At 42.8% G+C, this 27,356-nt stretch overlaps 1 protein-coding gene across 2 annotated transcripts in view; it reads right to left on the bottom strand.

The window, feature by feature from the left end:
- ACSS3 (acyl-CoA synthetase short chain family member 3) overlaps window positions 1–27,356 on the bottom strand; it is a 145,602-nt gene that overhangs the window by 23,805 nt on the left and 94,441 nt on the right. For both annotated transcript variants that reach the window (XM_085871094.1, XM_085871095.1), the window contains exons 8-11: window positions 22,632–22,783; window positions 20,608–20,711; window positions 12,364–12,459; window positions 4,247–4,310 (exon numbers count right to left, since the gene is read on the bottom strand). In XM_085871094.1, coding sequence (XP_085727220.1) covers window positions 4,247–4,310; window positions 12,364–12,459; window positions 20,608–20,711; window positions 22,632–22,783 — 416 coding nt within the window. The remainder of the gene's footprint in view (window positions 1–4,246; window positions 4,311–12,363; window positions 12,460–20,607; window positions 20,712–22,631; window positions 22,784–27,356) is intronic.

Genomic DNA, 27,356 nt, shown 5'->3' with positions numbered 1-27,356 from the left:
GCACGATTTGTGATCAACAAGCGTCGTCTGCCACACTAACTCATTGTATGTTGCCTTACAATAAGCATCGTGCAGCAAGCGAGATGCGACAGTATTTGTCTTGCATTTATTAAAGTTAGGGCTTCTTACCATTCATAAGTTCCCAAAATAGACAACAAACTAATTTGGGATGCACATCTCCAAGGAGTGGCATTCAAAGCAAGTAGGGTGCTAGGTTTCCTGAAATGGAACCATTGTTCAACCACAAGAAAAGCCAAAGAGCAAGTATACACAATGCAAGTTCGATCAATTTCGGAGTGTGCTTGCCCTGCATATGGGGCCCGCATCACAAGGGAGACATCGAGAAGCTTGAGACGAGCCAGAGGAAAGCTGCTCATTTCTGTTTCAACGATTATAAAGAGAAAAGTAGCATTTCTGAAATGCTGAAAGTCCTTGGGTGGGAAACACTTGAGGAGGAGAGACCCGAGGCTCCGCTCGATGCATCAAATCATCAACGGACAAGTTGTAATTAAAATAGAAAGTGTGCTCCAATTTAAATGGAGGAACAAAACAACAGGAGGGAAGAGTCAGAAATTAAAGAGATGATTCGTCGAGAAAGATGTTCACAGATTCAGTTTTTCCCCCCACCCCAAGAACAATTTTTGACGTTAGATAACAAATTGGTAACAAGCTCATTGGACACATTCAGGGACAAACTGTGGAAATTCAATGAGTATTTTTTACAGTTGTGCTCGTCCAGTGATCTCACCGTTTACAAAGTTTGCGAAGTATAGCTTGGCTACATGGCGAGCTCAATCGAAATGAGAGAGAATGGATGTTCAGCAATGCAAGCAGATGATTTTTTTGCATTATGCTGCACTGATGAGGTCTAATAAGGACGAAACATGTCTGCAGATAATATATTTTCTCTTTTTGGCATTTTTGAAGCATTGCCTGTAAGGCTCGATTCGCACTGTAAGATGCTTTCTCATGGTTGTAGTATAGCACAATGTGATGGAGACGTAGTTTGGAGAGCTCATTATAATCATCCCATGCTCTTCAAGCCAAATAAAGCTGCAAAAAGCAACCAACAAAAGCCCTTTGCTGTTTCAAACCAAACCCGGATTCCTCTACAGCTGCAAACGTTCACAAGTAGCACATACGTGAGAATCCCAATGCTACACGGCTCCCCCAGCTGCCAGACTGGTTTCATCACTTGTCAGGGAGTCATCAGCGACAGCGTAGACAGAAACGCGCACCACCGATGTATGTACCGCATGCAATGCCCACATCAATTAACACAAATATCAAGACCCAATCACATCTGGGTTATTCATTAAGTGACAGCTGATTGGTTATTCCCTCCAATTATGAGTGAGAATTGTGAGTGCGTCTTGATATTTGTATTAACTGCTATTGGCATTGCACATGGTACATGTAAAGGTGACATTTTGCGTATTAAGCCTTCGTCGGAGCAGGGGTTCAGGAAGCCCTGCAGTTTAAACTGTCTTGTTTTTCCTGCTGATGGAGTCTTAATCACTAACACATGTCCATGACTGAAGCTTGGAATGTTGGCTGTTTTTATACAACTGCAGAGAAGTTGTTATTGAATTGTTATGTCACTTTAGGACGTCCTATATGTTTGTGCTCACTCCACATGTGCTACACTCTGTCCATAAAGTCCTTGTGCAACTTTGTACTTTTTATAACTTTAGCTGTACACATGAGACAAACAAACTATAAATGCTGCATGAAAGCATAATTCATAATGTTTTCACGTAAAACATCTCAATTGTTTAGGCTTCAACATAACCGCCATCTTTCGCAATACATCGTTCAATCTGATTTTCCATCTTGTTGGAAACATTCTCCAGTTGCTACCGAGTAATTTAATGAATTTCATTTGTTATCGTAGCCCTAAGGCCGAAGTTCATCCAAAGAATGTGGTTTTGATGAGAAAGCAACAGTCCTACGTAGCCCCATAAAATGCAATCCAATGGGGGCAGGTCAGGTGAACGAGGTGGCCAAGCAATTTTTACATCTCGACCGATCCACTTGTCTGGGAAGACATCATTCCAGAACCGTCGCACATTCAATGCATCGTGTCTAGGAGCTTAGTCTTGCTGGTAGAAGGTGATATGTGAAAAATTTAATCATCATCGTTCAGGAACCAACTGCGGTCATTGTGACGGTTGTCTTTGCCACTGATGGATAAGTTGCCTCATCAGAAAATGTTAACTCGTCAAGAACCTCAGGGGAATTGTGGATTTAACAACCGCAATAACAACAACATTAACAACACCATTACCATGACATGATGAGTCAGAAAGCCACTCGGTAATGTGCATACCTCTGCCAGGCTGATTAATTTACATTTTGTATCCCACCGAAAAGCTGGATCTGGATTTGGACCTGAACCAAAATTTAATCGGCTTGTTCTCGTCACCTAGCCAACTCATCCACCAAGTTTCGTCCGAAGCCGCCCAAAATTTTCTGAGATATCGTACTTCGTACTATATGTCGTTTTAGCCCCATCACTCAATGGTGAAGAATCACTTTAAAAATTCTCAGATCTGGATCCGGGCCATATTCGGATCTTCACCAAAATTGAATCAGTTCCTCCTTGTTGCATACCAAACCTGTCCACAACTTTTTGAGATATCGTGCTATATATCGTTTTTGGCCGATCTCTCAATGGTGAAGAATCACTTTGACAATTCTCAGATCCGAATTCGAATCATTTCGTCCTTGTCACATACCCGAGCTCTCCACAAATTTTCAGCTGAATCCGTCTACAACTTTTTTGAGATACTGTATCTTGTTCACAAACAAACAAGAAAGATGTCATGCATAGCACGACACTTGCGAAAACCATAAAACATTTTTAACCTTGAAAAATAATTGGTGGTTGAACTGAATGACCAAATACGCAACTCCTCTTCAAATTTCTGGTCACTCGGATGAAAAGGGACAATTTTAGAAATTCGACCGATGTCAACGTTTTGGTCTATGTTGACCTCAAAAGTAATTGAATTCAGTAACCTGACATACAAATCCTGTTCAAATTTCTAGTCACTCATGAAAATTGAGGATGTTACACATCTGACAAAGATGTTGACCTTTGGCAGATTGTTGACCTTTTGACGTCAAAAACAATATGCTTCTTGCTTATGACGAACTCTACCATGTGATGAAGTTTTGTGAAGATCGGTTTAAAATTGTGACCTGTACGCGATTGACAAACAAACAAACAAACAGACAGACAGACGGACAGACAGACAGACAGAGGTGAAAACATAACCTCCATCCACCTTCATTGGTGGAGGTCATAATGCTCTCTCATTTGCCATTTTTAGTTTCTATCATGTGGACATCAAAAGTGATAAAAGTTCACAAACTGCACAACTTTCCTATCATCTGCTGGAAACATTTTTCAGCTCAGCCTATTTTTGCTGTGCATTATACTTGTTTCGTACAGAGAAGGCAAGATGGGGAAGGGGGCAGGAGGGTGAAGGAGAAAGGTGGTTGTCAAAAGTTCCAACATGTTTACACATGTAATAAACATGTCCCCTTAAGGTCACGTGTTCTAGAGTGACGCTTCAAGACAGTTTTGCACACTTTCCCTGAAGGATCGTTATATTTCATAATCCATGGTGAAATCTCTTGGGCAGCAACAGGATGCTGGTTGCATCATTTTTGTTAGCACGGCTACGTTGCTGAATCGGTGCCCTCCAATCCCAGTCCCTCCCCTTCCGCAGCCATTTCTCTACTTTCCAAACATTATGATGGGATTCTGGAATTCAATCGAGCTGGTGGCACACGATGGACTGCGCTTTGTGAAAGATAAAGCGGTGCCATTTTGTGGACCATCAACAGTCGTCAATAACAAGCGAGTATGAGCAGATAGGACAGCCAGTATAATGTCCACCTCAAAGAATGTTCTAGTCTATGGTACCACCACACTTCACCTACAAAGCACGAGGATGACAGTTTGTAGTCAGGGGTCCTTCTCTGTTTTGAATATGTTCCAGACGAGACAACTAGAGGACAAGAAAACATGTCAGTACTTGTGGAATATTTTGCCAGGCTGTTCTCGTTTAAGCAGTAAGAACACAAATGGTGCATTGTTGATGTCAACAGTAGATAATCGATTTTTTTTCAGGATATACCAAATTATGAAAATACGAACACATCACCGAAGAGGTATATATTATGACATTGCTATGATTGTGAAGGGGAATTATTTTTGTTTGTTTTAATATCTCACTTAATCACGACATTGCCCAGTTCTCCTCTCTCCAACTCCTTCATGTTGTCGTCCAACACTCTGACTGCACAAACACATGCATTGCTTGGTTATACAACTTAGAAGCAACATTTCTAGAAATTAATCGACTACAAAGTTTGAGTGCTATTCAATTTTAATACATTTTTTTTTTCTTTCCTTATTTCCAAAAGAGGGGCGCCACAGATCAGATCATGAAATGTGCTCTATAAGGAGCATCGGTGCTGCCGAAGCAGCTTCTTGGCGAGGGTTGCAATCATGGTCGGGTCGCCACTCTGACACAGGAAGTGGGGGTCTTTAATGTCCATCAACTAATGCTCACAGAGAGTCCCCCCCCCCCCAGCTTAACATCCAAGCAACAGATGGCACACTTTACGATGCAATTGCCCTCCCTGGGAAATACAATCCAACAGTTGATAGTCGTGTCAGGAATCGAACCCAGACTAGACAGGTCAAATGTAAGTAGACTACCTCTGCACTATCTTATTCGACAATAATAATGATCTACCTAAAAATTTAGCCTTCGTCATTAGATAACCCTTATCCGAAGCACACCCGTGTTTTGGATACAAAAAAAATATAGGATCATGGAAGAGTGAGGTGACAGATGGTTAAAAAGGTGAGTTCTGACCATCGATCTATAGCTGGATGCAGCAAGCAAGAGAATGACTGAACAAGAGAGGAGAGAGAGAGAGAGAGGAGGAGAGCAAACTTACACCTTGTTTTCATGCACCACTCAATCCAGGTTGAAACCATGCCGCCACGACCCGGGTTCTCCCGTAGACTGGATATGATTGTCTCTATCCAAGTTGAGTATGAAGCTCGCATTTCCATTCAGTAGGCGTTTTTTTAATGGATGAGGGCATTTCTTTCTTAGCAAGCAACCGACAGGAGGGATGATCTCGGGCTGGCAAGCCTTCAGCAAGCCCTGGATCACCAGTCGAGTTTGTGGTCTGAGCTGTGCGCCACTGGGTTTGTTGTTGCATTTTGAAGGATACAGTCGTCTGGAAATTAGCTCACGCCTCATCTTCTTAATCCTTTGCAATCTTTCTCTTCTCTTCTGCCCCTTTCAGTGCTTTTAAAAGCACCAAATAACAATAAGGATTATTGAAGGCCAATAATGGCATTTCTCCTTTTGGTTTGACTCAAAATGTATATTCCCACTTGTCACCTGATTAGTCATTATTCATTCCTTCACACATTCCATTCACACGCTTTTGGAAAGAGTCAGGCTTCAACGAGGGCAAACTCACTTTGACAGTTTAAACTGGGATGTTTAAATTACATGGAAATGCAGAGTCGGGGCACAACTACGGTTTTCAACCGAGGTTTAATGGTGCATGGAAACAAGTAAATAATTGCTTCATAGTAAGCGGGTTGAATTAGGTAAGGTCAAGTGGGAAAGGGCAGAAAAGATCAAAGGTAGGAATAGATAATGACCTGAGATGGTGGGGCACTGCACATTTGAAGCCTTGGAAGGAAGAGTAGGTTTCAACTGTCTCTCGGAGGCGGTCACATCGACAGGATACAGGAGGAACACCAAAGTGGAGGTGAGCAGAAAGCCTGATTTTTGGGAGTTTAACTCAGGGGTTTCATGGAACTCTGGTGCACCTGGAGAGTCTTGGAGGGCTGAGACAACTGAGGGAGCTAGACGGGAGGAGACGGTAAAAACAAAGAGGCCGCCGACCTGTTTGTGATGTGACAGCGAACGCCCTTGTGCTATGGTTTCATCATGGGAGATTCCAATGATGTTGAGAACTTTAGGTTCCACAGAATTAAGAAACGACACCTGTGATTCTGGGTGCCAACTCATTGAGGAGAGCAGCACTTCATTGATCTATGGACAAAGGCTGTGATGGTCGTGAGTAGTTTTGATTTTTCAAGGAATGGAAGGACAGAGGATGCCCATGCTGTGGTGGCCTTTGGAGGCTTCGATGATAAGGGATTCCACCTGCCATGAGATATGACATATCCAGGATTGAAAGACATCTTCCAATTGCCAGGTGAGCATTTCATCAATTCTAGATCAGTGGAGAGTGATGCAGCTGCTTTGTGCCTGTCAGTGGGATGGGAGACTTTACTATATAATGTGGAGTCATTTGTAAAAAGGAAGAGAAAGCTTCTTCAAGAGGAACAGCAAGTTTGGCAAGCAGAGCAGGATGCCGGACTGTGTTGAATGCCAGAGATATGTCCAAGGAGATGGTCCTTACCTCTTGCTTGAGAATTAAGGCTTTTACACATTCCTGGGAAGGAAGCAACAGTTGAGTGAAAAGGACAGAATCCAAGCAGATGAACAAGCTCACGCTATTCAAAAAGAGAAAAGACAATGTCAGCAATAATGATGGATTCCATCACTTTGCTCATAAATGGAAGGAAGCACACTGGTCTGTCATCGAGTCAATCTGTTTTTGTACCCTTCTTGTGAATGAGGGTGACGTTTGTTGACTTCCAGGCAGATGGGAGATGGCAAAAGGAAAACAACAGGCTTAAAAGGAGAGAGAGACAGAGAGACAGAGACAGAGACAGAGACAGAGACAGAGACAGAGACAGAGACAGAGACAGAGACAGAGAGAGAGAGAGAGAGAGAGAGAGAGAGAGAGAGAGAGAGAGAGAGAGAGAGAGAGAGAGAGAGAGAGAGATAGAGAGAACCCAAATTCCAAGTAGTCATTGTGTACAAGCATGCAAGATGGGGACAGAGTGGGATTGCTTGAGTAAACAAGATCTCCACTCTTGGGTTACTAACTTCCTCCACTCTCGTAGCCACTGCAGACAGGCCGGTCGTCTCTCCGTCTTCCATCGCCTCCTTTCTGGTCTTGCACCCTCTGATATTTCCCATGCTCTTTTGAAGTCTGCCCAACCCCCCTGGTTTCTGCAGGGTGCATGCAGTCCACCAGAAACACCATTCTGGTGAAACTCCCAGAATCCAGATTACTGCTCACCTTCACTCATCCGTTCCTCTTTTTTCCCACCTGTGGAACCAACTTTCACATTCTTTTCAATCTCTTTCTTTCCTGCAGGTCTTCAAGATGCGTGTTCACCACCATCTCAGATAATCCCCAATCCTAAACCATGATCTTTTCTACCCTCATTAACCCCCCACTACTTCCCCCAAACCCACCTATGTCCTTCCTGAGAATTTCTTTCTGTATCAATCTTTCGCGTTTTCCCCTACCCCTCATTCTTCCCCACATCCACTTATTTGTTCAAGTCTTCCTCTATTTTGTCCCTCATCCATGCTGTCGGTGTGTCCCCTCCCCCTCCTCCCCCTCGCAATATTTCTATTGTTCCTTTTGTTATGTTGCATCCTGATCCATTCTGTGTTCTTGCACTTCCATGAACCTCGACTTTGTCGAGAAAGAAAGAAAAAAAAGACTTTTAAAACCATTCTGTCTTAGCTCCTGCAGGATTTGAACGATGCCATTCAAGATGAGGGCTGGGAGAAGATAGAGAGGGAGCATCAAACAAAAAGGAACTTGACAAAGGGCCACCATGACTTCGGTGAAGCAGACTTGTTTTGACAGTTCATCCTTGATATGACGTTTTCAGATGATGTTTTCTGGCTTGTCTAAGGAAATGGATACACACGTGTTACGAGCCATACGGATAGACCTAAAACTGTTCTCAGTTGGGTTTGCCTTTCTTATAAAGAAAATAATTTGTTTTATCGTAACTGCTTTGTCACAGTTATCATCGTATCAGAGCTGAGAGGATGGATAGGACAGCCACAGATGGGATAGGATATAAATGGTAAATGAGAGAGTTGGCTTTTGTGAAGGTGTTCTCTGGCAGCACAGTACTTTTTTGAGAGGGCAGATTGCAATCCATGTCAGGTAACCTGTGCATATAGCTGCATTCTTTGACATTGAGATTACTAAAAATACAATTCCTTTTGCGCCATAAGGCAACATAGGCAACCGAGGCAGTTTCATTGGCAAGGAGTACAGTCCGAGAAAGGTCGCCACTCCGACACAGGTTACCCCAAATGTTTATTACCCCAGTTGGGGGGTACTCATTTTGCCAACCTCAGAAGGATGACAGGCTGAGTCAACCCCACTTGGTGTTAATTCAACAGAAAAAACAAGGGCTTTAACTCAAAACCCTAGGATCTTAAGCCAGCCACTTTAACCATTAAGCCAACACCATGCTTAGATATTGAGATTACTGCCTTGCATTAAGCTGAGATACTGTTTATAGGCTTTGCCAAGATCATGGTCAGAGGAGAGGAACAGGCAGAGGAACAGAAGAGTTTGGATAGATAAAATGTTTTTCATTATCAGGTCAGGAAAGGAGGACATATGGGCTGGGGGGTCACAGGTTGGGTCAGATCTACAGTCATACAGAAATCCTGAGCTGCAATGCCATGGCTGTGTTTATAAGTGGGTACTGAGCCAGTTGGCATGCTGGCAGTAGAAATCATCAAAAATTAGGAATAAAGAGTTGGGATAGATGGTTACCAATTCATCCTTGTGACAGGAAATAGAGATACGGGTAGTGGACCAAAAAATGGAAATGCCAACAGAACGTCACTTCGTTGTGTGTTGGGCCACTGCATGCATCTAGGATGACATGGATGCGACGTGGCATGGAGTCAACAAGGGGAAGTCCTCCAATTCACATCGGTTTGATGGAGATGGAAACCACTATTTTGTGTCTAAGGCACCTCTCCAGACAGTCCCACAAATGCGATATGGGATTGAGGTCCAGCAATTGGGAGGGCCATGGAAGATGGGTAACTTTGTTCTCATGCTCCTCAAACCACCCAGTGGAAACATGTGCCCTGTGGACTGGAGCATTGTCATCCTGAAAGACACTACTCACAGTATGGAAGAAATGCTGCATCATGGGATGCAGATGATTGCTCAGGACGGTAACAACGTGTGCTGCATCAAACCTGCCTTCTAATGGAATGAGTGGACCGATATTATGCCGGGAAAACACGCACACCATTCTGGAACCGCCAGAACCTTTTACCATTGGAACCAGGCACTCAGTGCTGCAGAGCTCCCTGGGCTGTCACCACAAATACACATATCCATTCATCAAGAACATGGTGAAGGATGATTCATCAGACCATGTCACATTCCTCCAATGCTCGGCAGCCCATTGCCTATGCTCCTCGCACCACAAGATCTGCAAACAGGCATTGCCAGGGGTTCTGAATGATTTGTGCATAGCAACCCAGCCATGGTTTGCCGCCCTGTGAAGTTCCCTTCTGACCGTTTTTGACAATACAGGAAGCTCATGACCCACGTTGAATTCCGCACACAATTTGTCGACCATTGCTCTCCTGTTTCACCTCACAGTCTGGACTGATGCTCATGCATAATGCTTGCCAAGTATGTACTTCTTCCCAGTGTTGCCCTTCGATGATGATGGAGACACACGGAGAGGACTGCCGGGCAGAGATTTGCGCATTTCATACGCCGGGTGGCAGAAAGAAATTCACAGCCAAAGGTATTCCAGTGAGATACAAGGGATTAGCATGGATAATATATAGAGTGAGGGATGGAGTTATTGACATGGACAGCAACACCACCTCCAGGACATGGCAGGAAGGAGCCTGTCGAAAGGGAAATAAGAATGGCCAGTGGGACGCAGTGGAATCAGAGACATCTTATGAGAGAAACGTATCCACTAAGCATACGATGTCCGGAGCTGCAGCAATAACGTGAAAGGAAAGATCAGTAATTGTACTATGAGAGCTTTGGAAATTAGTGGGCCACATTGTTATGGTGGGAGGAGGGGGCAGGAGCTGTGGTTTTGATTCAGCATAAGATGGGGATGGCAGGGTATTGGAATGGGGTGATCACTGGTAGGATGTGTGGTGTTGGCAACAGGAAGCATTGGGGGTACAAACATAAAAGGGTTAAAGTGCGAACACAATGCTAATGTGGATTTGGCAAACTTTTCTTAACATTATATTCCAAACTAGAGGAACTCAAGTAATGTTCAAAATCCAGTGGTTTGCAGTGGTTAGGCAGTGGTTAGGCATAGTTGTATTCTAGTTTGAAAGGCCTCTGCTCTTGAGGAGCAAAGATTGCCATGAAAACAGCTTGATCTTGTCTTTGACTTCGATGCCATTTCAGTTCTTGTGAAATTTGAACGAGTGTGCTCTACTGGTGACAGGCCAGGCTACTCCCAGGAATGGTGAGATGCTGGTTTTGGGAACTGGACAAGCACTTTTCCAGTTCAAGCATCTCCTTACCAAGTTCAATGTCGTGACTGATGCCTCACCAGAAAATATAATTGTATGCGAGCGACCTCATCATGATTATTTCCTGAATAGGCATCATGAAGAATTTCAAGGACGACGGACCTTAAGCCAGTGGGTATCACCACATCATTGCTCCAGAGTATGAATCCCTGCTGAAGGGTTAACTCCGTCTTTAGTTTGGAGAACGGACATTGCTTTTTCGACATCAGGCAAACAAGACGACAGAAAAACTGTTTGCACATGACCGAGTTTGTTTTGATATTAAAGGTGACCTTCCTTGAATTGATAGGTGCACTGGAGAGGAATGCCATGAGATAGATTGTCTCTTCTGGGAGGGGGACACTTGTTTGGTAGTCACAAAGCAGAAAGAGGTTCAGCACATCCACATGACGGAGCTGTGCTCCAGGCTTGTAGTTGAAGCGAAGAACCGAGAGCATCAGGGCCTATCTCTGGATCCTTCCTGAATTCTGTGGTTGGTATCCCCTTTGCATCACCAAACAAAGTCTTCATAGGCTTCTGGTTCTTGTTGATCATCAATGTTTTTCAATGATGGATGAAAGGCCATCACAACACAGACCATGAACATTGCTTTTTTTCTCCAACTGTTAATAATTCCTTTTGGTCAAAGATGGGTTGATCAACACCACCAGCAATGTGGGACAAGAATGCCCCAACAGTAATTGGCAAGATGTCACATGATAGCACAATGTCAATGAAATGGACCAATATCGTAGATTTGTTCAACAATTCTTTAGACCTCTCAAAAGTCTTGTGCCAAGTTGTTCACAGGTAAACTTGATATTTTTCTTGAGTAAGGCGTGGAGTAAAACATCATCCCACAGAGAAGGGGTACATCTTCAGAACAGAGGTGGTGGAATCAACATTGGTGCTCATTTACGAAGGAATCAACATTCTCCTGCTGCTACTCGTCATGACTATGATAAGTGAGGACATTAAAAGAAAAAACATTCTCAATGTCCTTGTCGTCAAATATGTCATCTATCAGCAGGTGAGAAATCATGTGACAAGACCCGACAGTAGTTGACTCAAAATTATTATTCGAATGCAATGACAGGACAAAGAACAGACAACGGTGCTGCCATGGACAAGGGCAGAGGTGCTGATGTGCTATTGCAAAAGTAAGCCAAAGGGGAGATGCCAATGGTGAAAGGTAAAGTACCGAGGTGATAGGCTGTAGGTGTGAGGCAGGGCACCGAGAGCTGTGAAAGGGGAGAAGTTAAGGGTGAAATGTAACTGCGGTGGGGAAATAAAAGGTGAGCTGCGAAGCACTCAGACCAGTCCCTGGGGTGAGACAGACGAGAGATCGTGGATGGATCACCCAAGTGATCGGAGCCAGCTAGGCTGTGCAGTACCCGCGTGCTCCGAGCCAGGTGTATTTCCGTATTACACAAGTAACAGCAAACAATACCTAAACAACGTGGGCCTAGCCACACCGAAAAACATTATTTGTAAACGAAGTCTGTCCTGGACGTAACATCATATGGCTGTTGAAAACAAATCACAAGTATCAAGTTGAGTATCAGGGTCAAGTCAAGGCAAGTTAATCAATGTTGCTCAGCCAGAACGGTAAATTTGTTATTCGTTCACTCGTGGAGTGACTCACACCTAACAACAACAAACAAACAAAAACACTCACGTGTGTGAGTGAATCGCTCGCAAAGTCCTGCCACAGTGTTTCGGTGAATAAAAGTTTTGTTGTAAAGCACTGTCGGACCCCGCTATTTGCGGGTGATACGTTCCTGGGAAATGTCGTGAATGTCGAAGCGGGTCACATTTTATAAGCCGCAAATACACCGTGTCCACGAGGGGCCGACAGTACTTTGACTTATAGGTGAAGTGTTATGTACCTTCCCGGTGCAAATACCGTCAAATCCAGGCACGGCTTTTCCACACTGTCCAGAGGGAGGTTGAAGGAAGCCCCCGAGTCCGACACAAGTTGCTGTGATAGGAGAACCAGTTTCTGGGAGGGGTTGGGTGTGGAAGAATTATGAAAAGTAGAAACAAGATCTTTGGATAATAACATCATCGCATGTTGCATGGAAACTATAACCATAGCATAGTACATGCCATATAAATATACTCCTTGATTTGCTCATTGTTACCTTTTCTGTATCAGGTAGTGGGCCAGAGTGTATTTGGTAAAGAGTTCTGTTCGAGTCAGAGCACTTTGACTACACAGCAATATATATCCAGGATTATTCTACCGCCTTATAAAATGCTGATCCCACTTGGCCGAGCTATATGGTCCAGCCGTTAAAAGAAAATGCACCAATACGTGCTCTGTGAGACTGAGAGATAGCAAATGACAGTTGACAATCTCCCACTAAACATGTTTTGAGAATTTGGTGCTGGACTCCGATCTGCGTTTATAGAAGTGTAAGTGGGTGGGAGTATTGTGGTTGCCCCACTCTTTCCAGTCCTTTAATTGGTTCTTGAGGATGAAAACCTGTTCATTTTCATCAGCTCTGGACATGGAGATGCTGGCCATGCATCAATGAACTTATCAAGCCTGGAGTTGGCTTAACAGTTAAGTTGGCCGGCTTAAGATCTTAGGGTCTTGAGTTCAAGTCTTGTCATTCTGTTGAATTAAAACTGTCATCCTTCTGAGGTTGGCAAAATGAGTACCCACCTACTGGTGATAGGGGCACTGCATCGGTGGTACAGCAGTGCTCCCAGAAATGATGCAGTCAAGCAGCCACAGGCTGCATACAAATAAATAAAATAAATGAACTTGGTTGATTTGATTCACACCTTTGGTTTTCCATGTCTACATCAGCTAGTCCTTTTTGGCAGCAAGAGAGCTGTGCCTGATGTGGATCTGTAACATCACTTTGTACAACCTCAGATATTAACCCTCCTATACCTGGATACATACCAGACTACCAGACTTGGTGGTGTAATGGTTCAAGCATCCGCTCTTAGTCGGGGAGTTCAGTGGTTCATATCCTGGCTGGGTCATCCCAAAGACTAAAAATGGACGTGCTGCTTCCTTTATTGACATTCAACATTTGAAAGATAGGGCACAGACAAACAATCTGAGGAAGGTAATGGCAAACCATCCAGTATCACCATTGCCAAGAAACTGCATTGGCAGCATCAGTGCTCTGTAAAGAATCTGCTACATCAAAAAAATAAAAAAAACACCCATAAAATCAAAGTACAAGATCATTATAACAAACTTGCAGACAGGTTGTTTCAATGAAAATCTATTGTGCAACACTCCAGCCACAAATCTACCCCACCCCCACCCCCCAGATATTCAGTTTTTCATGAAGATAACAACAAATAATGAAAAAGCAAAGACCATACAGTAGTTGGAAGAGTTTGAAAGATCACCCTTCTTTAAAATAGGACGTACCCAAGGCATGTTTCCAGGAAAGAGGAAAAGTTCGGGTTTTAAACAAAATCCAAACAAACGAGTAAGCACAGGTATAAGTTCTGAAGCGCACTCCATCAAGATACGAGTAGGAATGCCATCTTGTCCGTACGCCTTGCTTGTGTCCAGAGAGAGAGAGAGAGAGAGAGAGACAGAGGATTATTTTTTTGGCTGCATGAAAAGAGATTGCAGGGAGAGGTATGGGATTGGTATGGGATCAGGGGGACTTGGAATGTTGGAGTCATCCAATGTGGAAATGGAGGAGAAAAGAGAAATCAAAAAGAGTTGCTTTATCAGTCAGAGAGACAGCGATAGTATCGTCGGAATAAAAAAAGCGGAGAAAAGGTGGAGCGGCAGAAGTTGTCGGAGACACTTTTAGCTCAGGACCAGAAAGATCGATTAGTGGAAGAAGATGAGAGGTTGTCACATTTCTTTTGGATAAACGAATACTTCATGTCACGAACATGTTTGCAATGATTTCTGGCAGATATGAAAGCTGTACGTGAGTTGGATAAAGAAGAGTTTTTCCATGTTCAATATTCCGCATCCCTTGCACGGATGGCCGCAGAGCAGGAATTATTGAACCAAGAATTGGTCGAAGAGACCGACTTGAAAGAGAAGGTAATATCAGCCTCCATTCCTGTAATGATAACTTCAGGCATACCCTCTGCAGAGACAGAGGCATCACCCCAGAAGAGGCAGTCGTCTTCCCAGGGAAAGTCAAATTAAAATTTTGAAAAAACAGTCAAGTCAGCACCAGTAAAGTGCCATATTGGTGTTTACATAGAGCAGTCAGAGGAGGGGGAGGAGGAGGAGAAGGAGGAGTTGTAATAAAGAGGCATTTACAAGAGTGTGGTCAGAGGAACTAATGAGGGATGAAAATTGTGTAGTTATAACGCAGTGGATTAGAGGTGAAAAACAGGTCTAGAATATTGGGAGAGTGATTGTGACAATCTGGAATATGGGTATGGTGGTTGATAACTTCCTCCGGATCATTAACAATGTAAAACGTAAGAACTTCAACCCCCTTTCCCCAACCCTCTCAACCTCCCCCCCCCCCACCACCACTATCTGTGTGAGAAGATTTGAACCACTCCCTGTGGTGTACATTGAAGTCTCCTAAATAGAGGAATTCTGCTGAAGCCTCTTGGCAGGAATTAAGCTCGTCAAAGAAAGTTATAACGTTTGTTGAGTTCGGAGAGCAGTAAGTGAAACAGTAAAATAGTGATGGGTGGTAGACAAATCTCAAGCCAAATGACATCAAAGTTTGGAGATTCGAGGTCCACAAGGTGTACAACAGGAGTGTTGATGTTGGAATACACAGACTCCTCCTTTGAAATGGAATCGTGAGTGAAGGCTAGAGTGAGAAATGTTACATGAATTAAGGAGAACATCATGTGACAATTGGGTCTCCGAGAGAAGCAAGATATTAGGAGAGGTACTAACTAAGTGGTGTTCAACAGAGGAAAGATTCAGAGAAAGCACGAATGTTGGTGAAATTAATTGAAGTAGAGTCAGGTTTATTAGAAAAGCAAGGGTCTGGGTAGGAACCGATACTATGACTGACCGAACCCTCCCTCCCGTTGGCAGCAGAGACAGATAGGACTCCAGAGATTCTTCACACCCAATAGTGCTGGGAACTGGGGCTACAAACTTGTTGGACTTTTCCAATTTTGCAATTAGTGGTTTATAAGAAAATAAAAGGAAAGAGAAAGAATGTGAAGATTATGGAGTGAAAGTGAATGGAATAAGTTTCTCGCAATGTGAGAAAGAAAAGTCAAAACGAGCCTTGCAGCTTAGTTTGCATGAAACAGAAAGTAAGATCATCAAGTCTGACACGGACAGTACAAGGTGGTTCTGGGCACCACTTTGACGCTCCAAAGTCAGGACCGTACCACCCTCGGCAGTTGCTGTCTGCAAACGAGATGACTGGTTTTTGCATCCCAGGAGTTGCCCTTGGGTAGTATGTTTTGTTTACTCCTGCTGAGTGTCTAGGCACCCTTCAGAGGCTCCTGACTCTGGTGGGCTGTCGGTTTACTCGCCGACGACCCGACCCTGAACAGGCAGTACTGGATGCATGTTACCGGGAGCAGATGGACATTTGCATTCCTGAGTTGGCCTGACGACAAAAGCATTACCAGTGTCCCCGACCGCCCCCTCCCTCCCCCCCTCAAATATCATCATGAGGCAGAACTCGTATATCAGACCAGCATTTTCATACAGGGGCATGAGTTTATCTTCAAGCACATAGGGCAGGATATGCCTGATCGAGACCTCAGCCATGTGGAGGTGGAAGGCTCTCCAGTCAGACGGCAGCCCAAATCTCCGCTGTCCTCTCTCCCACACATCATGTTGTATCCAGTCATATTCATCACATTTTGAAGTTATTGCAAGTTGTTCGGACATCGCGTGAAATGCATCCTTGGATGTTTCAGATGAGGAGCCATAGCTGTATTCCATAGATCCAAGGCCATACTCGTTGGTTGTTCTGGTTGACAATGTGTGACCCCTCTCTATTGTTCACTCTTATTGTCCCCCACCCCTCCGACAAGGTCGGAGACAGGGGACATTAAAAAGAGCTCCCCATCCAAGTGCTTTTGTGTATGCGATATTCAAAACCCATTGAACATTTCGATTTCATATTGCAGATATCTATTCCTCATGACATCATCTCAAGCTGAATAGATGACGACTGTGATTGGCTGAATTATCTTGTCTTGTCTACACGATTTTTTTTTTTTTTTAACGTTCAAGATTTAACTTTCATATGACACAGATCTATTCCTCATACCACCCTAAAGGCAGGGGACCTCGAGTATCAGCCCATTGTTCTCTTCCCTTGTTACAGCGGGTCATTCTGAACGACTGTGAGCCCGACCTTTCTCAAATTGTTTTCTGCCTCTGTGACAGTTTCTCCAACAGCTTTTATGGTCCCAGCTGCTAAATATAGTCAATAACGAATGCCTTTCCATTTTTCAAGTGCTTTTGTAATTTCATTTATCAACACAAACATGGCTCTATATCAAGAGGTCATTTCAAGTAATCATCAGTGTGGTTATCAAACCCACTTGTTTTTACAAGTCCACATAATCCTCTTTCCATCTGTATCTTATCTTCTCATCTTCAAACAAGATGATTTTTACATGGTTTCGCAACTATATTGGATTAAAGGAAAACAAGCTCAAATGAGCTAAGATCCTCTTCCTCTTAATGATGACGTCATAAAAACGAATATGATGTGATTGTGATGCATCATGTTTGCGATAAATTATCTGTGCTAATGCCCGGCTTGATTCCCACAAACAAAATTCAAACAGCTTGCCTAGTTTCGGAGATAATGGTACAGGCGATTTCCATTAGCGGCGATATTATGACGTCAACTTTTTTTTCTAGGAAGAATTTCCAAAATCGGAGATGGTTACTGCCTACGCGTGGGCTTTCTGCATATACATGGCAAGTTTCATGAAGATCCGATGAAAACTCTGGGTTGTGAAACAAAAATGTTAAAAAATAGGAATGGCGTCATAAAAATTGATACGACGTCATAGTGATGTATCATATGTGTGGTAATTCATCTCTGCTAATGCCCTGTAAGATTCCCACAAACAGAATTCAAAAAGCTTGCCGAGTTTTGGAGATAATTTTTTAGGCGATTTCCATTAACGGAGATATTTTGACATCATAACTTTTTTTTTCTAGGAGGAATTTTCAAAATCGGAGATAGTTAATGTCTGCACAGGGTATTTTTACATGTATACGCCAAGTTTCAGGAAGTTTCGATGAAAACTGTAGGCTGTGAAACAAAAAAGTCCACAAGAACAACAACGTGAGTAAGACTTAGAGATCCTCCACGAGGACCTAAAAATTGGACATTTTCCCCAGAACCTGTCAATGAAAATAATTTAAACTTGGTATATGTCATCAACTCCCCATTGGATATACAATGTCAGGACAGGTACCGGAGGATTGGAGAGTAGCAAATGTAACACCATTATTTAAGAAAGTATCCAGAGAAGAATTGGGAAACGATAGACCTATTAGTTTGACTTCAGTTGTGGGGAAGGTGATGGAGACAGTAATTGATGACCAGACGAGGAACCATTTAAATAAATAGAAACTAATTAAAGGTAGTCAGCATGGGTTTACCAAAGGTAGTTCCTCTCCAACAAATCTTTTCGAGTTCTATGAAGCAGTGTCTGATTGGGTGGATGAGGAAATGTCAGTGGACATCGTATATCTAGACTTTAAGAAGGTATTTGATGAGGTACCACATCGCTGGTTGTTAGCCTAAGTGAGGGCTTGTGGAGTGGCTGGTCAGGTAGATAATTGGATTGCAAACCGGCTTTGTGATAGGAAGCAAAGAGTGGCTGTGAGTGGGAGGATGTCTTGCTGGGAGGATGTAGGCAGTGGGTACCTCAGGGATCAGTACTCGGACCATTACTATTCATTATTGACATCAACGATTTGGATAATGGGGTAAAGAGTAAGCTTTCCAAATTTGCAGATGACACAAAGCTTGGAGGTGAGGTGGTAGCAGAGGGGGTGGTGATCAGATTCAGGAAAGTATTGATACTTGTATAGATTGGACAAAAGATTGGCAGATGTAATTTAACCTGAGCATGTGTAAGGTGTTGGGGATGGGAAAGAACAATGAAAATAGAGATTACAGGTTGCAAGAGATAATTTTGGAGCGTGTCACACAGGAGAAGGATCTGGGGGTGGTAATAGATTTGGGAGGTAAGCAGGCAGCACGGTGCCAGGTAGCTATGGGTAGAGCAAGTAGGGTTTCAGGTTGTATTCGGAGTGGGATTATTTACAAATCAAAAGAGGTGGTGTTAACATTGTACAGGAATTTAGTGAGGGCCACATCTAGAATATTGTGTGCAGTTCTGGTCACCTCAACTCAGGAAGGACAATCATGCCATAGAGAGGGTTCAGCACTTGATGCGAGATTGATTCCAGGCCTAGCTCGACTCAGCTATGAGGAGCGGCTGAAGGAGACAGGGCTTTATTCACTAGAAAGGAGGCAGTTACGAGTAGATATGATAGAGGTGTTTAAGGTAATGAAAGGTATAGATAAAATAAGTGCAGATTCATTATTCAACAGAGTGGACAGTGATAGGACCAGGGACCATAGCCTGGTAGTAAAGAAGAGGAGAGTTAAGACAGTAGTAGGCAGAGGATTTTTACTCAGAGAGTAGTTAATATGCAAGGAATGGCCTCCCTGGAAAGGTTGTGGCAGCAGAAACAGTAGATAAGTTTAAATTAGAATTAGATAGGTACCTAAGCCTGGTGTTGACTTAGTGGTTAGGGTGGTGGCTTGGGATCCTGGGGTCCTGAGTTTGAGCCCTGTTGGCTGCTGAATTAACACCATGTGGGGTTGACTCAGCCTGTCAGCCTCCTGAGGTTAGCAAAATGAGTACCAGTGTACTGATAAAAGGGGCACAGCATCAGTGGCACAGCTATGCTCCAAGAAATGGTTGGAGTGGTGACCTGTCCAGATTGTGCCAAATAGCCAAGTCAAAACTGCTTTGGCAGTTCCAATGCTCTGTTCAAGTGTATGGTCCACGAACGAACGAAAGATAGGAACCTGGAAGTTATGGAGATGGAAGGGTATAGGGGGATGTTGACAGGACTTTTAGATAGTTTGAGCATTGATGGGTGACTGTGTGCATGTGTATGGAGTGCTGTTGGTGGGGGTCTTGTTAACAGGTGTTATATGGTTGATGTTGTGTGTTTTTTACCCAAACCCATCCCCCTCTCCTGAAGAGAAGAAAAAAAAAACCCCCTACAAAAAAAACACTTCATTAAAATAAAAAAACACATTTTGCATTTTCTTCTTTTGATCTTGTGTTGATAAATTAGTGTGGCGTTGATGTGGCGCAGGCACAATGGGCTGAACGGCCTCCACCTTTGTCTGATTTCCTTGCGATTCCTTGTAATAATGATGACATCATCAATGAAGTTATATTTCTGCCATAAAATCGGTTGAATCAAACTCTTTATCCAAACAATCTGAAATTTCATATTTCTGATCTATGACCCGATGTGAGTGAAAAAATTCATTTTTGATGTAATCTTGTGACGTGATCTGGTGGCCATATTGGATTGAAAATAAAAACTTTTTTTTTTAATCTACTTCTCCAGAACCGCTTGCCAGATCTATGCGAAACTTCATACATATGACCAATTAGCCATGGGGAATATCGTTTGAATTTTTTTCAGATTCACCTTCGTTGATGCAATTTAGCCTTCATGTGTCCAAAACTGGTCGTTAAAAATCCTAATCATCAATCAATACAGCTACGGATAATGGCAATACATGTGACGTAATAGGGTACATGGATGATATGGGTATATTGGCCATGATAGTAGCGCATTTACTGTTTTGTTAACGACAGTACTTTTGTTCAGAATGAACATGCAAGGCGAGACTACGCACCCTACTGAGTGCCATTCTAGTTTCCAATTTCTTAAAACATTTCACCAATGTGAAGATGTCTTTACCATCCTCCAACTTTCCTGATTTTTGCACCTCTCCTGTTCATTCTGCTTTCCTTTTGTTATCAGCATGTTGGCCCTCTTGCTTCACCAATATATTACAAAGTATTGCCCACTAAATATGTCATGTGGGACGAGTAAACTGTTGCAATATGTGAACTGTCCCTTCACCGCAGGTTAAAAGCAGATTAGTAAATGACCGTTTGGAGGAGGTCTTTTATGTCAACTCACCAGTCTGCCACCAATGGTCGAGAACAGGAACCTTGAAAACACTTTTTGCCCACTTCAGGCTCTTGGCGTCACAATGTTCCCCAGCCACAAACAGCGTCTGAAACCTAGATGTACAAATCATTTAAGAACACTACATCCTTTATACATTATAAATGATAACTAATGTCCAGAAATTTAAAAATCGCACACAAAATATGGGAAATATCTATTCCTGGTTGCATCCTGTCATATTGAATATTATATTCACCCTGTGTCATGGACATGTCATGGGAAGACTGACCTTATTCCCTCAAAAAAAATTTAAGTCAATGTTTAAAAGTACCTTCATCTCCGAAGGTGGACAGAGGTTATGTTTTCACCCCTATTTGTCTATCTGTCTGTCTGCTTGTATGACTATGAGCAGGATAACTCAAAAAGTTATGGACTGATTCAGACGAAACCTGGTGGACAGGTGTGTGACAAGAACGAATTGAATAGATTTTGGTGAAGATCCGCGTCTGTATCTGGAGACCAGGATTTTTGAAGCGATTCTTCACCATGTGAGAGAGAGGGTGTACCACCCCTGCCCGGTCATTCCTGGATAGCTTGTCCTTGAGCCTAATCAGCGCCTACAGGGCCGAGGTTTGAAATTTACTCTTTCACCTGCCAATTTCAATGCTCTGCCAATCCTTTGTGACACACCTAGCACAAAAGGCAGAACATAAAAACCTTTTGCTTGGTGCTGTAATCCTGCCCTGTTGTTTGGGGTTGCCAAGATTGCTTCCCTTTTTGGTAAAAATCTGTCATGGCAACCGTTAGCCTTCAGGATGATTTGAAGATGTTTCACCTCTTTCCTCTCGTCTTAGATTGTTGATGGTAAATTGCATGATATTTTTCAGAGGTTGTATATCACAGCTCGTTTGTGGTCCATGGGATGGCAAGAGTCAAAATCCAGGTAACACTCAGTGTGAGTGGGCTGATTGATCAATGTTTGTCTGATTGATGCAAAACTTTATAGGAAGGACTCCCCATGCAGAATATTTTATTGCTAACTCTGATGTCATAGGTCACATGGTATGGCAGCCATATTGGATTTAAGGAAAAAAATTGGACATAATTTTCTCCAAAACAACTCATCAAAAGAGATTGAAACTTGGCATACGTCATTATCTCCCCATTGGGTATATAGGGTGCTAACAATGATGTCATCAGTGAAGTGGTATTCCAGCCATAATTAATTGAATTGAAATCTTCATCCAAAAATCTGCAACCTCATATATCTGATCTACAACCCGATATGAGTGAATAATTAAATTTATGATGTTCACAACCAATGCCAAGAAACTATGTGACATAATGGGGTGCATGGATGATACGAGTTGTTGTTGTTCGTCTTTCGGCTGCTCCCGTTAGGGGTCGCCACAGCGGATCATCCGTTATGATCCGCATACTGATTTGGCAGAGGTTTTACGCCGGATGCCCTTCCTGACGCAACCCTGGTCGCCTCTTACGACACAGGGATATGGATTGGGTTTCGCCATGATTCCGGGCTGCCCTACACCCTCTCATAGCACGGCCCAGTGCAGAGCACCCGTCCTCAAGCGACCCTCCAACCCAACCCTCCGAGTAGCCGGATTACAGGCGCATGCCACTACGCCCGGTATGCATGGATGATACGAGTATATGGGCCATAATAGCAGTGGGCCATAATAGTAGCGTGTTAAGTTAACGAAGGTATTTCTGTTCAGAATGAATGCGCGAGGCGAGACACTGCGCTCTACGAGTGCCGTTCCTAATTAATTGACGTTTTACATCCGATTGGACACACTTTAGTCACCTGGTTATATGCAAGCTGTTATTTTCCAACTCTTCCATGAACTTCGACTTCAGGATATAAAAGTCTCAAAGTGCCAAAGTGAAGTCACAAAAGTCAAAACATGCTACCAATTGCAACATGTAAAAAAAAAAATTAAAATTTTTTTAACTGCACGAGTTTAATGTTTTCATACACCATGATGTGTGAGTGTTGACATTGTGCAAATTACTTTTTCAAGCTGTACATTTCGGCAAGTATGGCATCTGGATCATGTTGTTGGATGATGCGAAGAGCTGTGGGAGAGGTGAACATCGCAGCAACGTTGTGCTCTGACAGGACACGGAAGTAAGCCCCAGTATTTGGCGTTCCAATAGGTTTCCCCTAATAAAGAGTTGGCAACAAGAAACAAATAAATAATTAATACTTCTTAAATGAGTGACAATTTCGTGTGTTCAACAACAATAAACGGTGCCATTATCCAAATAGCATTGTCCTATCCTCAATTTTGCAATAACAATGAGAATCATGTCAATGCTCAACCTACTGATATAAAAGGACCAACAAATGAGGAGTCCATTCACTCCAAGGAATGCAATAGGTTAAATTTTAAAATGTAAGCTGATTCAATAAAGTTACTTATTCAGGGTGATCCAAAAGTACCGAGTAAAATTTTTTAATCATGTTTACTTTGCGCAGTGTATAAATTAAATTAAATCGCTAAAATACTGTCGATGCTCAAAATGTTTCTCTCCAATGTCGACACATTCCAGGTATCTGTTGCTGACAGATCTGTAAATGCAACGAAATTGTGTTGTTATTTGACAATGAAAGTCATCTAAGTCAGGTTTAGTTGAATAAACCTCATCTTTTATGTAGCCACAGCAAAAGTCTATTTGTAAAAAATCAGGTGACCTTGGTATCTGCTCAATGGCTCCCTTTTTGCTGATCCAACATTGAGGATACACCTCATCCAATTAACTTCCTCCAATTAGGAAGGTGTGAAATCCTGTTGCCAAAACATGGTCCCATATCATGTGGTATTTAGGCTTGAAACCAATGGTGTCTGCAAAAGATATGATCCCCTATGATAATAGCCTCGTCAAAAAATAAGGGTCCAATCGGGCAAAGTACCCACCCAAACCAGCATAACACCGGGTAAGTAAAACTGGTCACTGACAATCATTTGGGGATTTGTGACTGGTTGATGCACCATACGCTGTATTACAGAGCATTGGTTCTGCCGAAGCGGTTTCTTGGCCTGGAGTCATGCTGGGCAGTTTGCCATCCCTTTCCCAGCAGCAGTTAGGGTAGAAATTTGTAATTTAGTCAAGGTGCTGGTGATAGTTCACCTACTTTTTGTGAAGGACATTGTGGGATCTTTAACGTCTACCAACTAATGCTGGAAGATGGGACACTGGGATGACATTCTTCAACTCGGTCAGAGTTCGAACCCAGACTAGATGACTTCGAGGAAAGTATGCATACACCTCAGCCATCCTGTCAGCCTGAGGATTTGTATCTCCCCAAAAAAACGTAATTGTGATGATTAATAAACTGAATGAAGTGGTGATTTGCTTGACCGTTTCACAGGAATTTTGCCCTGTTTGTCCATAACACGTTATTGGAAAAAAACAAAGGTTCCTGGTTTCGGAATATCTCACAGAACTGCAACAGTTTGGACCATTTTCCTCAATTAGTATATTGCCATTGCAGTGTGTATCATTTCAGCTTTAGACTCTTGATAAGGTGGCAAACAAACTCGAAGAGGTGGTGAGCTTAGCAATAGATAACGTCAAGTTCTGCTGGGAGATGTTGGATAGATTCCTCAGGAGTTCGTTCTAAGGCTTTTGTTACATCTCATTTTCTTCCTGTTGACACTGTCCTATTTTTATTGGTGACAAGTGCATTACAGAGAGATTAATTTGCTACAAAAGTACTGGTTTTTGCTATTCGTGTCTCTGTACCCAGAGGTATTCCATTGTTAGGAGAACTGGCACTTTTTCATGTTAGTAAAGGGGCTGTCACACCTTGATGTTTTAGCCAGCATATGACAACGTATCAAAATGTATGTAAAACGCTGGCGTACGCTGAAATATTGATGATTGTTTTTTTTAAGTTTTTGGCGTATTCATAACGAGTTGGACGTATGCATAACGTATTAGTAATGTACACAGAACGTTTCGATAACTTATAGATAATTATACCAACGAATGCTTTGCGTGTTGTCGGCGTTCACAACGTATGCCCAACGATAGTCTAACGTATGCATAGCGCGGCAGCGTATCGCCGACGATCACGTGGTGTAGCCTATTAAAAGGCTGCCGCTCGACGATTCAAATCATAACCGCACGAGACATCGAAGTGTCAAGGCCCTGTCACACCTTGATGATTTAGCCAGCGTATGCCGACGTACGAAAAATTTGTCGAATACGCTGGCACACGTCGAATACGTTATGGGTAAGTTTTGTATACGTTAAGAGCACGCTGAAGCACGCTGGCATACGTCGTAGTATGCCGAGCTCGTCGACAAATTTTGAGCATGCTCAAAATTTTACGACGTATGCCGGCGTATGACTCACACGTTCCGCATACGTTGGCCATCAGTTGTAGGCACGTTATGCGATCGTTGACACACGTTACTTGTAAGTTACTCATAAGTCGAAACACGTCGAGGTAATGTTTCGCCTACCCGAAAATTATTTCTAACCTATGAGTAACGTGCTTTGAACCTATTGTAACGTATCTCCAATGCACATTGACATACGTAGACGTATTTGATTGACGTCTTCCGGACGACCACAAAACTTACTGAACGTGTTTCTAACTTACAGCTATCGTATAATGGCGTATTGGCAGCGTTTAGGGGAATTGGTATATAAAAATGGGCTTCACAAGAGTAACCCATCAGTGTTTCAGACTCCATGGTGAGTACATGTCCATGTCAGTAGTATTAGTAGTAGTAGTAGGTGAGCGTGTCATTAGTAGTAGTAGTACTCGTCGGTCCATGTCAGTAGTAGTAGGTGAGTGTGATGGGGAGGGTGTGGGTGATGATGGATCCTCCTTGCGTCTGCATCCACGGCCACGGCCAGGAGACTTCTTTGCAGCATTCTTCGAAGTTTTCTTCGGCTTTTTTTTATGTTTTTCTACGCTGAACTATTGATGTTTTGTAAAGTTTTTGGCGTATTTATAACGAGTTGGACAAATGCATAATGTATTAGTAACGTACACAGAACGTTTCGATAACTTATAGATAACTTATACCAATGAATGCTTAGCGTGTTGTCGGCGTTCACAACGTATGCCCAACGATAGTCTAACGTATGCATAGCGTGCGGCAGCGTATCGTCGACGATCACCTGGCATAGGCTATTCATAGGCTGCTGCTCAACGATTTAAATCATAACCGCACTAGAAATTGAAGTGTCAACATCACCGTCATGCTGAAGAAAAAAAAAACAAAAAAACCATGGAGTCTGGAACACTGACAGGTTCCTCCTGTGAAGCCCATTTTATATACCAATTCCCCTAAACGCTGCCAATATGCCATTATACGGTAGCTGTGAGTTAGAAACACGTTCAGTAAATTCTGTGGTCGTCCGGAAGAAGTCAATCAAATACGTCTACATACGTCAATGTGCGTTGGAGATACGTTACACATAGGTTCAAAGCACGTTACTCATAGGTTAGAAATAAGTTTCGGGTACGCTAAACATTACCTCAACGTGTTTTGACTTATGAGTAACTTACAAGTAACGTGTGTCAACGATCGCGTAACGTGCCTACAACTTATGGCCAGCATATGCGGAACGTGTGAGTCATACGCTGGCATACGTCAAAAAATTTTGAGCATGTTAAAATTTGTCGACAAGCTCGGCGTACTACGACGTATGCCAGCATGCTTCAGCGTGCTCTTAACGTATACAAAACTTACCCATAACATATTCGACGTGTGCCAGCGTTTTAGACAAATTTTTTCATACGTTGGTATACGCTGGCTAAATCGTCAAGGTGTGACAACCCCTTAAATAAACTTCATTCATAAATGTACATGCAGTAAGTGGCTGCTGGTTTACCTCATTGTCGGGAGCACAGCTGGGTCATTGATGCAGTACCCGCTTTCAGTCACAATACAAATATGGAATTTCGCCAGGGTATCAGCAATACCTTGCCTCTTTTATAGCAAAAGACATTGCAGAATATTTAACGTCTACCAACTAATGCTGGCAGATGGATTTCCAGCTGAATGGGCATCTGAGGAACAGCTCACTAGTTTGTGTAACATCGTGCTTGCGAAACAACACTCCGACAGCTTATGGTCGGCCGAGAATCAAACCCAGATATGACAACTCGAAGGTAAGTATGCTTACCTCTAACTATCAACTTATCAATGTGACAAACACTTATTTACTTATCAGTGGTAAACCAGAGAAATCCACTACTTCTATCAACCATGAGTAAGGTAATCAGAAAAAGACTGAAAAAGCATCAAAGTCTGGATGTGAAGCAGAAAAATAATTAAGAACTCAGAAGTTCATTGGGTACTTTTGTATCACAATGTATAAACACAGAGTACAGTCGGACCCGGACATTCGCGGGGGACACATTCCTGAAAAATGCCGCGAATGTCGAATCTGCGAATGTTGGCGCATTGTTTCAATGGGAAAAAGAGAGATAGGTTCCCAGCGGTTCACGATTCATAAGTGAAAAAATTTTAATCCCATGAAAAACCACAAATACGCCCATGAAAAACGCGAAGCACAGGGCTGTGAATGGAGAAGCAGGTCAGAAAAACCACTAATACACTCACAAAAAAAACGTGAATACACAAAAAAACTGCGAATATATGAAGCACAGGGTCATAGATGTTGAAGCAGGTCAGAAAAACCACGAATATACCAAACAAACTCGAAGAGGTGGTGAGCTTAGGAATAGATAACGTTAAGTTCTGCTGGGA

This window comes from Eptatretus burgeri, chromosome 2 (assembly GCF_056783735.1).
Source record: "Eptatretus burgeri isolate ZD-2024b chromosome 2, Ebu_testis_v1, whole genome shotgun sequence".
NCBI classification, from domain to species: Eukaryota; Metazoa; Chordata; class Myxini; order Myxiniformes; family Myxinidae; genus Eptatretus; species Eptatretus burgeri.
This window is presented reverse-complemented; position numbering and strand designations above follow the sequence as displayed.